The 14921-nt window shown below is 45.0% G+C and overlaps 1 protein-coding gene across 10 annotated transcripts in view; it reads left to right on the top strand.

Moving 5' to 3' along the window:
* HUWE1 (HECT, UBA and WWE domain containing E3 ubiquitin protein ligase 1) overlaps positions 1–9425 on the top strand; it is a 119139-nt gene extending 109714 nt beyond the window's left edge. For all 10 annotated transcript variants that reach the window (XM_066614323.1, XM_066614324.1, XM_066614331.1 and 7 more), the window contains 11 exons: positions 1333–1429; positions 1607–1762; positions 2045–2290; positions 3683–3800; positions 4591–4731; positions 5005–5292; positions 5409–5514; positions 6672–6789; positions 7329–7510; positions 7882–8072; positions 8896–9425. In XM_066614323.1, the coding sequence (XP_066470420.1) occupies positions 1333–1429; positions 1607–1762; positions 2045–2290; positions 3683–3800; positions 4591–4731; positions 5005–5292; positions 5409–5514; positions 6672–6789; positions 7329–7510; positions 7882–8072; positions 8896–8998 (1746 nt within the window). In that variant the 3' untranslated portion in view covers positions 8999–9425. The remainder of the gene's footprint in view (positions 1–1332; positions 1430–1606; positions 1763–2044; positions 2291–3682; positions 3801–4590; positions 4732–5004; positions 5293–5408; positions 5515–6671; positions 6790–7328; positions 7511–7881; positions 8073–8895) is intronic.
* Positions 9426–14921: the final 5496 nt, after the last annotated feature.

Genomic DNA, 14921 nt, shown 5'->3' with positions numbered 1-14921 from the left:
ATGGTAGAATCAAGTCTAATATAGTAAAAATAAAATACTGAAATAAATGGCCACCTGAAACTAGCTCGTGACCCACCTAGTAGGTCCTGACCCACAGTTTGAGAAACACTACTTGAGATAGTTTGTGGCAACTGGTGGGGTTCTGTGAAAGTTTAAAAGCTGCAGAATCATGCTAGCCAGGGCTGCAAGAAGTGGACTGAATGCCAGATTCTTCTGCCTATAGCTGTAACCATGGCTTTTAGCTGCTTCCCCGTGCACTTTGCCTTTATCTTTTTCTTCTTCCTGGTCCTAAGGCACTTGTATCAGAGAGCAGGCTTGGCTAGGAGTGAGGAGTCATCCATGATAGGTCTGGCTCCTTCCCAGTTTAGAACCAGTATGGATACTGTACTATCACTGCCATGCAAATCTGAAGCAGGGCCAGTTTCCATAGGTACAGCATGGTTTGAAGCCTGCTTTTCTGTGAGGCATAAAGCATGGGAACTTGCACATGCATTACGTTTTATCACTTAGCTGCTCTACCAAGAGGTAGATAAGCTTATTATAAGTTGCAGCAATTTGAGGTTATTGTTAGGAGTAAGTAGGATTCTAGTATGTGTCTGCACACACAAGAATAATTGCAGCTTATATTAGTGCACTAATTTGTGCACTATAAAATGCCCTATTAGTGCATTTTAATTGGATAACAACTGCTTTTGTATAAACATGACAAGACAGTAATGTATGTACAACCCCCAAGTCCACCTCTCTTCAGAAACGGCTGGTGATGAAGGGTTCTCAAGATAAGTGCTTCTTAGGATTTGATTGTATCCAGGCTTTCATACTGGCTTTATAATAAACACTGTTTGAGTAGAGATGCTAACCACATCTGGTGTTTAGGCCTTGTTGTATCGGAAGTTATTCCTTGCAAGTAGGTCCCTGATGACAACTCTCTCTCTCTTCCCTTCTCCTGTTCTTTGTTTTCCACAAGTCTTTCCCACTCTGATGCATGCATTCTTTGTTTGCTCCTGGCTGTAAGTGTCCTGCCTTTCCAGGTCATGCATGTCATGCTTCCTGCTAGCTCTTTTTTCCCTTGCTGCTCTGTTACTTTTGTAGCTGTGCATTAGATTCATTTCTCTCTTTGCAGATTCTAGCTCGTTTGTGCAGTAGCATGTTTAAACCTTCTTTGGACTTTGTAAAGGGTGGATAAAGTAGTAAGGCTACCATGACAATTCTGTCCAATGGTTCATTTTCTTCCCTTCCTTGTGGAAGCCATCGGGTTTATCCCTCAGCTTGCATTCCATCAGTGCTTCAGAAAGGCTGCAGCCTACACTAATGACTTGCTCTTCTGTTTAGTCTGAGTCAAACCAGGCAGAGGGCTCTGCACGGAGAGACGAATCACCCATGGATGTGGATCAGCCATCACCCACCACACAAGACACACAATCAATTGGTTAGTATCTGCCTTCTGGTGTTGAGGGTTGTCTGCCGTTAATGTGGAGATGTGTTCTCTCTGGGTAGGCCCTGCTTTTGAAAGAATTCAAGGGAGATCTGGTATGAAACTGGAGTGCTGGGATAGCAAGGCAATAAATTTATATAAATTCCAGGCACTGAAACTTTTTTCCTGCAGTGTCAGAAGGGTCCCAGCAAAGTGAGAAGGAGAAAGAGGAGCGTCCACCAGATCTGCCACTGCTCAGTGAGCAGCTTAGCCTGGATGAACTGTGGGACATGCTGGGCGAGTGTCTGAAAGAGTTGGAAGAGTCCCACGACCAACATGCTGTACTTGGTAAGGCTCTAGACCAACCTTTTTGGCTTCCCTTAGGAGGTCTTCTCAGGTTCCAGGTGGGCTCCCCCCCCCCCCCAGTCAAAGATACAACATGAACAGACAAACATAAAATCATTTATTTCCAGTTTTCAGTTTGTGGCCCCTTCAAATGTTCCAGGGGACCTCAGGGGACCATATGGCTCCCATTGAGAACTGCTGCTGCATAGTGTTAATGGGGAAATTAGGGTTCTCCAGGGCCTCAATTCCTGCCCCTTAGGAGTCTCAACATGTTCTTCCCTACAGTGCTGCAGCCTGCAGTAGAGGCCTTCTTCCTGGTGCATGCTACAGAGCGGGAAAGCAAGCCACCTGTTCGTGACACCCGGGAGAGCCAGCTGGCCCACATCAAGGATGAACCACCACCTCTCTCACCTGCCCCACTGACACCTGCCACTCCTTCATCCCTTGACCCCTTCTTCTCCCGTGAGCCCTCATCCATGCACATCTCCTCCAGCCTTCCCCCGGACACACAGAAGTTCCTCCGCTTTGCAGGTGAGTTCAAATATTGGGCTATATCGAGGAAATTAAGATGGATTATTCAGTGAGAAGATAGTCACAGTTGGGGAATCTGAGCTGTCTGTCTCAGGAGAAGAGGCTTTCTGGGAAGAATTGTGGATGGAAGTCATCAAGACATAGGTTGAATATGAATGACAGGCCAAGGCCAGTACTGCATGGGGTTTATCAGCAGTATTTGCCAAGCACCATATATACTCGCCTAGAGGTCAAAAATTTTATGCCTAAAATAGAGCCTGAGATCCTGGGTCGACTTATACCCGGGTCAATGCAGTGAATGAGGCAGAATCCTCTGGGAGCTTCTGGGAAGCTTATGGAAGCTCAGCAGCTGTCTAGTGAAGTGGGGGGGGGGGTGTGGAAATGGGCTGAGAAGCAGGTGGAGAAAAAGGAGAATTTTTACTAGTAATTACGATATTCAGAGGCAGCCTCTTTTCCAGACAGGAAGACAAGTGAAGGCGCTTCTGGGAATTGTAGTCTGTATGGGCTGCTGCTATGGAATGCAGCACATACTCCCACAAAGCCTCCCCACAATTCCCAGAAGCCACTTTGTCCCCCTTCCAGTTTGGAGAAGAAGGGAAATGCCTCCTTTTCTTCTTTTGCTGCTGCCTCAGAACATTCCTGGCAAGTCATTTGCAAAGAATTTCACCATCCCCCCAAGTTTAGGGGTCTGGTTTTTAAAACCCCAGGATGGGATCCTCATTTCCATCTGAAACGAAGTTCCAGGCTACAATGCACCCTTACTTAAGAATAGCACCCATAGAAAGCACTGGGTCTGCTTCTGAGTAAAGTGGGTTGCAACTGTGGCAGCTCAGTCCTTGTTGTTGTCTCCCTGCTGTGAACTGAACTGCGCACTCCCAATTACATGTTTTATGTTGCATGTTATATGTAGAGCCTCTGACTTAACACACCAGGCACCTTAAAGAAGGATTTGATTAATGGTTCTACTGGTATGTTGTTTACAGTCACTTACTCTGACAATGTTTACACAAATGTTGTGAAGACCAGAATTTTAAAAGTCAAAAATGCATCTTATGATCTTTTATTGTATTTTTAATAAATTAGAAACTGTGCAGTTTTTAGGTAACAATTACTGGAAGGTTATTTTTCAGGATCTGGCCCCAGGTAAAATCAGACAAAATTATAGTCAGACCTCACCCCCCAAGTTTGACCCCTGACTTATCCGAGGGTCATAGAAAATTCCATGATTTGGAGCTCGAAACCTGCCGACTTATCTGTGAGATTGACTTATGGGCAGGTGTCTGCCGTAATTTCCTGCAGGGAAGAGTTTGGGTTAGAGCTCTGCAGGACACTAGAAAGGATATGGTGAGAAGCTTATAACAGAGCAGTTATTTATGTGTTTTTGGCCCATAGAGACGCACCGCACTGTGCTGAACCAAATCCTGCGCCAGTCCACCACCCATCTGGCTGATGGTCCCTTTGCCGTTCTTGTTGATTACATACGTGTTCTGGACTTCGATGTCAAACGGAAGTAGGTTTCAAAAGTGTATTAATAATTTGTTTTCTTACTGCTTCAGTTCCTTCTCTTGAAAACAAAGCAGTTGGCATCTAAGGATTATAAGCTTACCCTATACAGAAGGAATAACAATTCCCATCTTCTGAGCACCAGGGTAGATTACTCCAGTGCCACTCCAGGCTAGTGTACTTGTTTACTGTCACTTGAGAGGCCCCATAGGCTGAAGTGTGGCCTGGCTGCCTTGAAATATCTGACTTCCTTGATATTGTTCAGCTTCCCCCAATGACACAGGGTGTATGTGCAGTTAGGATAAGTAATGATGGATAGACCTGGCCGGTTTGGTATACTGCAGGCAAGCAACCATTCTTCCCCTTCCTAAAACATGACATTTCTGGGGCCCCTCTGAGAACATGACTTTCTTCTCCTTCCCAAAACATGACAATTCTGAAGTCAGCTTGGGATTTGGAAGGATGAATGAACAAAACTGGCTCCATCCAGGTTTCTATTATGTTTGTGTTTCTTTTATAATTGAGTTCAAAGGGAGCATAAATGGAGTTCTCAGGTGGTCATTCATCCAGACACTGGTCCAGACTTAGATCTGCTTTACCTCAGCAGGGTGGTTGTATCATTCAACCTTAGGCCATACTCTGGGACTCAAGCAGTTGTCTACTACTCAGCAAAGCGGTTCACATTTGAATTGCCAAGCAACTGGGAACAGTCTTGTCTTTGAGTCACCTTTCAGTATAGTTCTGGAGAATGCCCTATGTCTACAGTATTGGCCGCATACATATATTTTTTTCCCCAGATATTTCCGTCAGGAGCTGGAACGATTGGATGAGGGGCTTCGGAAAGAAGACATGGCTGTGCATGTGCGCCGAGATCACGTCTTTGAAGACTCCTATCGTGAATTGCATCGCAAGTCACCTGAGGAAATGAAAAACAGATTGTAAGCAATTGTTTCCTCAGTTTTAAAACTCAGTTTCCCCATCTACTTCCTGTGTGCACCAAGACATTATCCTTATCAGGGTCCCTTTGCACACTCAACTCTGTCAGAAATTCACTCAAATGAGTTTGTAAGCTTTGACTTTTCCTTCTTTTGCCATATTCTGTAGTCTTTTCTTATTCTGTAGTCAGACACCGAGTCCCTGACAGACTTTTAGTCCCAAATCCATTCCTCTTTAACATTATCATAACTCTTGTACCTTCCTCCTCCTACCAGGTATATAGTATTTGAAGGAGAAGAGGGTCAGGATGCTGGAGGTCTGCTGCGTGAGTGGTACATGATCATCTCACGGGAGATGTTTAACCCCATGTATGCACTCTTCCGCACGTCGCCTGGTGACCGGGTCACTTATACCATCAATCCTTCCTCTCACTGTAATCCTAATCACCTGAGCTACTTCAAGTTTGTAGGGCGTATTGTTGCGAAGGCTGTGTACGACAACCGGTTGCTAGAGTGTTATTTTACCCGCTCCTTCTACAAACACATCTTGGGCAAATCAGTCAGGTGAGTAATGCCTTTTATCAAGGGGCTCTTGCATGAGCCTCTAGTCCATCTTCTGTGCATTCCCAAAAATGTATGGAAGTTGCTTCTAATCTGACCATTTTCCTTCAAATCTACAGGTATACAGACATGGAGAGTGAGGATTACCACTTTTACCAGGGACTGGTTTACCTCTTAGAAAATGATGTCTCCACACTGGGCTATGATCTCACCTTCAGCACCGAGGTAATCTACTCTTCCTTTCTACTAGTACAGTGTTTCTCAAACTGTGGGTGGTGACCCACTTGGTGAGTCATAAAGCTGAAACTGACAGGCAGATAGCTGAGAAGGAAAATGCATGGAGCCCTGTGTGAGAAGGAAAATGCATGGAGCTCTATGGAATGTGAAACTGAGCCACATCATGTGTTTACTCATGTATAGGCAAGGGTGCCTTTGTTCATTGCAAAGAGCATGCCTAGAGGAATCCAATGCCACTGGAATAGGCCCAATCCGCTGAATACAGCCTCCAAAAAACACTGGGGAAAGAATTCCCCCCTCCACGCTGACAAATGTTTGCTTCATGATGTCACCTCCAGCCATGACATCACTTCCAGTGGATCCCTGAGAGATTGTCATTCTAAAAAGTGGATCCTGGTGCTAAGACGTTTGAGAACCTCTGTACTAGTAGAATTTCAGGGCAGGGAAGTTGGAAATTTCTAGTGCAGGGGGGAGAAGGGACCAATTATTATTTTGTAAAATGGACAATTTTATAACCATGCCTACTTGGAAGTAATGCCATGGTTCCAACCTTTGTGCTGCAACAAACACAAGAGTGCTGAAGGATACTTTAAACTTCTACGGGAAACATAACAGTAGAATTGTAGGGATTCCATGAACAGAGAAAGTTTGGGAACCTCTGAGATAATGGGTAATAAACAAAAAATGTTATGTTCTTTTGTTATAGGTGAGTTCTCTGTGTGTTTTTGTCTTTCTAAATTAGGTCTCTGGTTGCAAATAGTATGTGAAGAGAAACAGCAAGATTGGGAAGTTGCAGTATTTGGGACTGGGAAGTTGATGTTGTGATAAGGAGTGCATTTGGGATATAGCATTGCAAAACAAAACTGTCCTATCCAGAGTATGAAGTTTCACTTGAAACTGTTACTACTATACTGTGTACAAGGGGTTTATAATCTGTTTCTTGCAGCTACCATTTGATGGTAGCTACCAACTGAGGCTAAGAGAGAATGAGTGATTTTATACAGGAGCTGAATCCAGGCTCAAGTCCAAACCCAGGCTATGCTATCTGAGCTTAGATTTTGGTGAAGACCTGACTTGCTCATTTCTTCATAGCACTCTTCTATATCCTGCATAGCACTCTTCTATATCTTCTCTGCTCCCAATAGGTTCAAGAGTTTGGTGTGTGTGAGGTACGTGACCTTAAGCCTAATGGGGCCAACATCCTGGTGACTGAGGAGAACAAGAAAGAATACGTGCATTTGGTGTGTCAAATGAGAATGACAGGTGTGTTGGGGCAAAATGTATCAAGTGGGTGGTTACATGGGATACCTATGGAAGAGACCTGAAGTTCTAGTCCCATCCCTACTTAAGGACCAGAAACCTTTTTGTTGGCCTAGATCCACCTGTCACATGCTACATAATGTTTTTTCTTGCTTGTAAAAAAGCCACAGCAGAGCTGCTCAGATCTTATTATTTTGCTGAATTGAGTCAGTAAGCCAAAGTACAATGTACAGAAAGCTACTCGCCAGCTAACCTGGCCTGAAGTAACTGTAAATATGGTGATTGGCTGGATTCTGTACGTGAGGCAAAACTCATTCACTAATCAGCTTTTGAGAAATTTGTATTAATTTTATATGGATGTTTACATTCCGCAAAGATGGAAGGTAGGCGCTGGGTTTCAGGAGGAGGTGATCTTTTCCTTCTTCCTGTCCACAACAGGCATGGGCATTTTATGTGTAAATTGTAGTGTCCCTCTTTCTTGGGTTGCTTAGAGCTTTCATTGTCTCCATCTCCTGACTGCAAACTGTGTTCCTTTCTGGCAGGAGCAATCCGCAAGCAGCTGGCTGCCTTCCTGGAGGGCTTCTACGAGATCATCCCCAAGCGCCTCATCTCCATCTTCACTGAGCAGGAGCTGGAGCTGCTGATCTCGGGGCTGCCCACCATTGACATAGATGATCTGAAATCCAACACAGAGTACCACAAATACCAGGCAAACTCTATCCAGGTTAGCTTTTTCAGCTGCAACAGGTTCTTCTTTATCAGTCCTTCTCCCAGAACAATATTGGCAAGACCAACTGGAGAGCTTTCACTTTAAACTTCCCTACATTGTTGGCAATAATGTTACTTTTCGTTCATTGACTATCAAACATAGAGATGTAAATATATGAATTACATGGTGTGTAATTCTGAACTTTAAACTCTAATTTTGTTTGTCATAAAGGGCATAGCAGATGCTTCCTTTCCCAGGCAAGACCTCAATGACTTGGTCTTTCTGGATGTGTATCCTGCACTGCTTTGTGGCATCCAAACTTCTGCTACTTGAAAAAAGCTAGTAGTACTCGCTTAGCTCCCCATTCCTTTCATCCTTCCCCACAGATCCAGTGGTTCTGGCGAGCACTGCGGTCTTTTGATCAGGCGGACAGAGCAAAGTTCCTTCAGTTTGTCACGGGTACATCAAAGGTGCCCCTGCAAGGATTCGCTGCCCTAGAGGGCATGAACGGCATCCAGAAATTCCAGATCCACAGAGATGACCGCTCTACGGACAGACTGCCTTCTGCTCACACATGGTAAGGCATAAGAAAGTTTTACTGTTGGGTTATTTTGCTGCAGCAGTCCCACATACTTTAGTGCTCTCTCATGATCATATAAAGACTTTAACGCAAATGGAACATAAGTGCCATGAGATTGAACTCAAATCAATCATAGTGTTAGGATTTCAAATTCATTGACTTTCCCTGTTGCTGAGCTGTTGAAAGAATTTGCTTACTGTAACTGTCTGGCTTTATTGCTTCCAACTGTCTTTTGCAACTTTGGTACCAGTCAGCCCCCTGTCTGGAGACACAATTGGGGTTGTCTGATTTATTTTTTTCCCTAGGAGGGAGAAGAAGGGAAATGAGTCTTGTTTAAATTGAGAAAATTGTAGATAGATCTTCAGTCTCCATGCCTAATTTCTGTAGGGGCAGAACTCCAGCCTTCTGTCTCATGTAAATATTGATTAAATGCGATGGAATGACCAACTTCGTTCATGGAACATGACATGAATGTGTTTCTGCATGCATGCTGAGTACATTTCCCACACTAATGAGTCTTGACATTCAATACGGGTTCTGGGGCAAAGCCCTGGTTCAAATTTAGCCCTACCAAGAATCAAAGGTAAGGGATTTATAGATTGCCATAACTCTTGGGGCTTTACCACTAAAGCAGGAATGGTTATTTCTACAGAGTTTGCTGAAGTGGGGAATGACATAAAACTTGTCCTTGGTCCTGCATTCTAAAGAGAAGTAGCCGTATTCAAAAAGGACTGCCTGACAATTTAGCTTGGGTGGTCATTCATCCCACCCACCCCCTCATATTTATGCTTTAAACTTCTTCTTTTTCTTTCTTCTCCAGTTTCAACCAGCTGGACCTCCCTGCCTACGAGAGCTATGAAAAGTTGCGTCATATGCTGCTACTGGCCATCCAGGAGTGCTCAGAGGGTTTTGGCCTGGCATAAGGGTGGCTCCAGCTGCCATATTTTTCTACTGTCAGACTTGGGGAGCAATGGGAGGGAGTGGAACTGAGCGATGCTCCTCCCCCTTTTCCAGCCACCTGTGTGTGTGTGTGTGCGTGCCCTGCTGCCCCCTTACTGAAGAGAGCCACACCCCCAGCCAATCAGCCATCTTCGGAGGCGGGGCCGGGGTGCAACCCAGGGGGAGAGAGACAAATTATATATATAAATATATATATATTTTTTGGTTTAGTTTGCATTTCTTAATTTGTGCTTGGAATGTGTTGATGAAGCGGTGGGAGGGAGCGTTTGGATTCTTTCGTTGGTTTCTTCCCTTGGCACCCATTTGCTGCTGGAAGAGAACCTTAAAGTTTAAAAAAATTCCAAAAAAGGAAAAAAAATTTAAAAAATAAAAGCGCACTCTTGATAAGAATGTATTGTGCCTGTCTATTTATTTAGGTAGAAGGGATGAAGAGATATGTGGCTTAGCTTTGAGAATATCTCTGGAAAAGGGGAACATGTTTGGGAGCAGAATGAGGGGGGGGAAAGGGGGGATTTAAATGCATGGTGGTCACTTCCAGAATCTTGTTTGCAGCGGAAGGTTATATATTTTGAATTGGAAGAAAAAGACAGCTCTCAGCCTTTAGATTTGGGGGCAGGGAACAGCTCTAGTGTTGTATATGTGAAACCACTATGCTAGCACGGCAAGCTGGGCAATCCAGTTTCACTCTTGTTAACCAGATTTGTGGTCCACATGGAGCTTCAGTGCTCAGCATAAGTAACCCCTTCATCCTTGGAAGGTATATCCCTTAGAGTGGGCAACTAGGGTGGCTGTCCTGGGCCCCACACTTGGAGGGTCTCTGCTGCTACAAGCAGGCATTACAACGAGAAACGGTTTCAGAAGCAGTGGCAGAAGTGCAGGTAAAGGCTGGGGCTGTTCTGTACCTGCTTCTATATCAAACACTGGAGGCTGGGTGGAGTTGGAAGGGGGGGGACAATCCTATGCATGTCTATTCAGAAGTCCCATTTATTCCAGTGGGGTTTACTCCCAGGTAAGTGTATATATGATTGAGCCTTTAGGCAAGGAAGGCAACAGATGGGTTTTGCCTTCTGTTAAAAATAAGAATCATGTAATGCCACCTCTTATGCCCTTTATATATCAATACACATCAAGGACTCCCACAGAATGAAGTCCTGTTGCATGCAACTTCCTCTGATCATACGTGTACCAAATCTCTCCTAAGAGGCTAAGAACAAAATTGTGCAGGGGTGTGTGTGCAAAGTATTTCAATTTCCTGGCTGTGGCAGAGATGCATGAAAACTTCTGCTTTAAAATAGTATTTTATATACTTCATAAGATATGAGTACCCCATGAAATTTCCATATTACAAGCCTCCCCCCCCCATTTTTTTCCCACTTGGCTTCCTAGTTGGTGTGGTGTTCCCACTTTTCTTCCTTACTACTTTCTCTCCTTGAGGTATTTGCTATCTGCCTCTTCATAACACAATACCAAAGGCTACTGAAAAAACTCCACAGTCAAGGAATAAGAGGACAGGTCCTCTCATGGATTGAGAACTGGTTGAAGACCAGGAAACAGAGAGTGGGTGTCAGTGGGCAATTTTCACAATGGAGAGAAGTGAAAAGCGGTGTGCCCCAAGGATCTGTCGTGGGACCGCTGCTCTTCAACCTCTTCATAAATGACATGGAGATAGGGTTGAGCAGTGAGGTGGCTAAGTTTGCGGACGACACCAAACTTTTCCAAGTGGTGAAGACCAGAAGTGATTGTGAGGAGCCCCAGAAGGATCTCTCCAGACTGGCAGAATGGGCAGCAAAATGGCAGATGCGCTTCAATGTCAGTAAGTGTAAGGTCATGCACATTGGGGCAAAAAAAATCAAAACTTCACATATAGGCTAATGGGTTCTGAGCTGTCTGTGACAGATCAGGAGAGAGATCTTGGGGTGGTGGTGGACAGGTCGATGAAAGTGTCGACCCAATGTGCGGTGGCAGTGAAGAAGGCCAATTCTATGCTTGGGATCATTAGGAAGGGTATTGAGAACAAAACGGCTAGTATTATAATGCCGTTGTACAAATCGATGGTAAGGCCACACCTGGAGTATTGTGTCCAGTTCTGGTCGCCGCATCTCAAAAAAGACATAGTGGAAATGGAAAAGGTGCAAAAGAGAGCGACTAAGATGATTACGGGGCTGGGGCACCTTCCTTATGAGGAAAGGCTACGGCGTTTGGGCCTCTTCAGCCTAGAAAAGAGACGCTTGAGGGGGGACATGATTGAGACATACAAAATTATGCAGGGGATGGACAGAGTGGATAGGGAGATGCTCTTTACACTCTCACATAATACCAGAACCAGGGGACATCCACTAAAATTGAGTGTTGGGCGGGTTAGGACAGACAAAAGAAAATATTTCTTTACTCAGCGCGTGGTCGGTCTGTGGAACTCCTTGCCACAGGATGTGGTGCTGGCGTCTAGCCTAGACGCCTTTAAAAGGGGATTGGACGAGTTTCTGGAGGAAAAATCCATTATGGGGTACAAGCCATGATGTGTATGCGCAACCTCCTGATTTTAGAAATGGGCTATGTCAGAAGGCCAGATGCAAGGGAGGGCACCAGAATGAGGTCTTTTGTTATCTGGTGTGCTCCCTGGGGCATTTGGTGGGCCACTGTGAGATACAGGAAGCTGGACTAGATGGGCCTATGGCCTGATCCAGTAGGGCGGTTCTTATGTTCTTAATACATATTTGATAGATTTTTAAAAAGAGAACGGAAGATTCTCCCTTTGGGGGGAGTGAGTTGAGTTTAATTTAGAGCAGTGGTTCCCAAAGTGGTGGGTCATGACCCACCATTGAGAACCAAAACTGGGCCATTCTCCGTTAAGGGGCGTGGCCCAGTAATGGGTGTCCCAGCAGCGCTGCACTGATCATAGTACTGCAGGGGCCCAGGGTTTTTTCCCCTTACCTGAAGGGTCCTGCTGGCCTTGCAGAGTGTCTGGGAGACTTGCAGTCCCCTCTGAAGCTAAAAATGGATCCATTTGAGGACTGGAGCGCACTTCCCCTTTTCACAAGAAAACTAGAAATGTGCTCCAATCCCCAAACAGCTATTTTTAGCATTGGAGAGACCTGCAGAGGGAGCTGTGGGCCTCCCAGACCCTCCCCAAGGCCAGTGGGACTTCCAGCTAAGGGGGAAAGCCCCTGGGTTCCCCCCCCCAAGTGGTGCCACAATCACTGTGGCACTGGCAAGATCCCCCTGCCCCTGCAAATATTCACCGGTGGTCCCAAAGTCCAAGTAGTACTTGGGAACCGTTGATTTAGAGTGCTTTAATATTTCAGTTTTTAGTGATTTTGTCTATTTTATTAGCTGGCTTAGCTATCAGTATATTAGGGAATTAAATATATATTCAGTTATTGAAATTACTTTTTATGCCTACTTTTACTTGAGTGCACAAGTTATGGCCATGTGGAGGGCCCCTGCACTAGTTTAGTCACCCTGGGACCCACACCCTTCTACCACCAGCCTCGTCCTTGGATATCCTGATCCATTTAATTTTATCTGCCACCCCAGCTCTTGCTGAACAGTTTCATCAAGGCAACATGAGTTCTGATTGCTTACCTTAGGGATTTTTGTGTCCGAGCCAAAGTGCATTACCCAGTGGTTGGAGGGCTTGGTGGCAGTGTGCCCGCTGAGTGGTGTCTTATCTCAGAGTTTTGAACCTGCTAGCTAGTTCATCTTCCTTCTTGCAGGGATTTGGCCACTAGATGGGAGTGAAGAACTCCTCTGAAATACATTCAGTAGTCTCTTGAATGTCTGTTACTACCTGCTGCTGTGGGTAGGGGGTTTTGACATGCAAGGTTTGAAAAGGATGATGTGATGGTAAAAGGGGAAGTGTGGAATTCTCTAGGGCAGTGATCTACAACTTGTTGTGAACTGGGGCCCCCAGTATAAACCTCAAGCTGTAACATGGAACTTGCTTCAAGAGCTGAGTGGCAAGTGAACACCTGCAATTCTTTTCCCAGCTCAGCGACAGCCAGTTGGAGCATGCTGTTAGTGTGGCATTCTGCTCATTCTTCACTTCCAGGCCAGCAGAAAAGAGACAACAGCAAAGTGTGCAGTGGCAACAGTGTGTCCTCAGTTCTGTAAAGTGGAGAGAGGAGGAGTAAGCAAGGCAGAGCACAAAGGGAGTGCTGCAGCAGGAAATAGAGGGCAGGTGGGGGAGAGACTGAGGGGTCCACTAAAGATCAAGGTGCTTGTAACCCCTTCTAAGCAGGGACTCTTGTGAGATTTACCTATCAGTAGCCTTGGCTACTGTACAAACCTGAGCCTCAAACAAAATGGCAACAGCAATGCTATCACAGCCCACCAGCAGAGATGTTGCAACCAACTGCTGGATCTGGACCCACTTGCTGGGAAGCTTCCTCTAGAAGGGAAAAGTCACATGGTAAATCCAAAGGTGGCTGCTGTCACTCATGTAGGTCCTCTTATCAATTAGCTGAGCTATAATTAAGGGGCAGCTCCAGTAGTCCTGGGTGATGATGATTCAGCATGGGCTGCAATATGTCATGCCTCTTTGCCCCACGGCTTCTGCACAGTCACCTTATGAGTCAGACTGAGAGAGTACTGACTATTTCATCACATCCTTAGTTAGAAACGTATGACGTGGATTCCACAGTAGGCCAGCATTCAGATCCTTACCTCCAGCTGCCCTACCCTCTGCAATTCTTCTCTATACCTATTTCTCCCCTTACTACTTTGTCTTTCAATCTTTATAAGAAACTGCCTTTATAGCAAGTCAGACCATGAGTCCCCCTAGTCAAGTGCTGCCTTCTCTGATGGTGATTCCCCAAGACCATGGGCAGAGATCTTTCTCAGGCCTATTATGTAAAATACTTTTAGCTGGAGAAGCCACGACTGAACCTGTAACTTTCTACACACTGGCCAGTGAGCTACAGCCCCATGCAAATCCATGCATATGTAGCAGACAGGATTTTGAGACCTCCTGTCCTAATACCGCTCTACTTTGTCTGCTGCCACCTTCTGCTCAAGTAGAGGTGGAGTAACTTGAGTCTTGCATGATCCACAAAATAAGAGTGCATATAGAGGATCTCTTTGTTAGGCATAAGTAATCTGTGTGGAGACATCAGAGTGCATTCCTACTTAAAAATGTAAGTACCACTCTCCTGGATCAGTCCAAGCTCAGCTTGGCCCTGAATTCTTTGCAAGAATCTCAGCAAACATGTGGTCCAGGTGAAATTGATCAGTGACCACAGTCTATCTTCCAGTCACTTCTCTGTAGGCCTTGTGTATCTCAGCCAATGCCCGCTGGAAACCCTTCTATCTCCCTCACTACAAGTCATGAAGATAGTTCAGCTAGTCACTGCCAGCGCCTGCTTTACTACACAGTTTGAGGAGAGTGGAAAGGAGCATTTAACATAGTTGAATATATAGTGGTAGAAACTGCTACCAATACCTTGTAACAGAAAGATTTCTCCACAGAATAATAGGTATAATTGTGGCAGTTCATGGCAGAGAACAGGCAACAAAACTGCCCTTTGCAATTTGAGTAGTATTAAGTTCTTTATCAAGAGTATTAAAGAATGTTTAAAATGTAAACAGCACAAAAACAGAGCAGTCAAAAAATGGGAGGAACCATTAAAAGGGAGGATACACTAGTTTTCACTTGGCACTGAAAAACAAAAGCTGACATCAGGCAAGTATCCCTGAAGCAAATTTCCACCATTTGGGTGTTGTCTTAGAGAAGACTCTGTCCTTGGGTCTGGATTACTGCAGGCAGAGATCAGTGTGTAAAAATTAAATTCAAACCTACTCATCCCCCAGTTATGTAGCTTTAAGTACAACTTTCCACCCTTGAGATGGATGGCTGAAATAGAGAACCTCATACATGCAACCCTGCGCTGC

The sequence above is a fragment of the Tiliqua scincoides genome, chromosome 2 (assembly GCF_035046505.1).
Source record: "Tiliqua scincoides isolate rTilSci1 chromosome 2, rTilSci1.hap2, whole genome shotgun sequence".
Lineage (NCBI taxonomy): Eukaryota > Metazoa > Chordata > Lepidosauria > Squamata > Scincidae > Tiliqua > Tiliqua scincoides.
The sequence above is the reverse complement of the archived record's forward strand: the minus strand, read 5'-3'. Positions and strand labels throughout refer to the sequence as shown.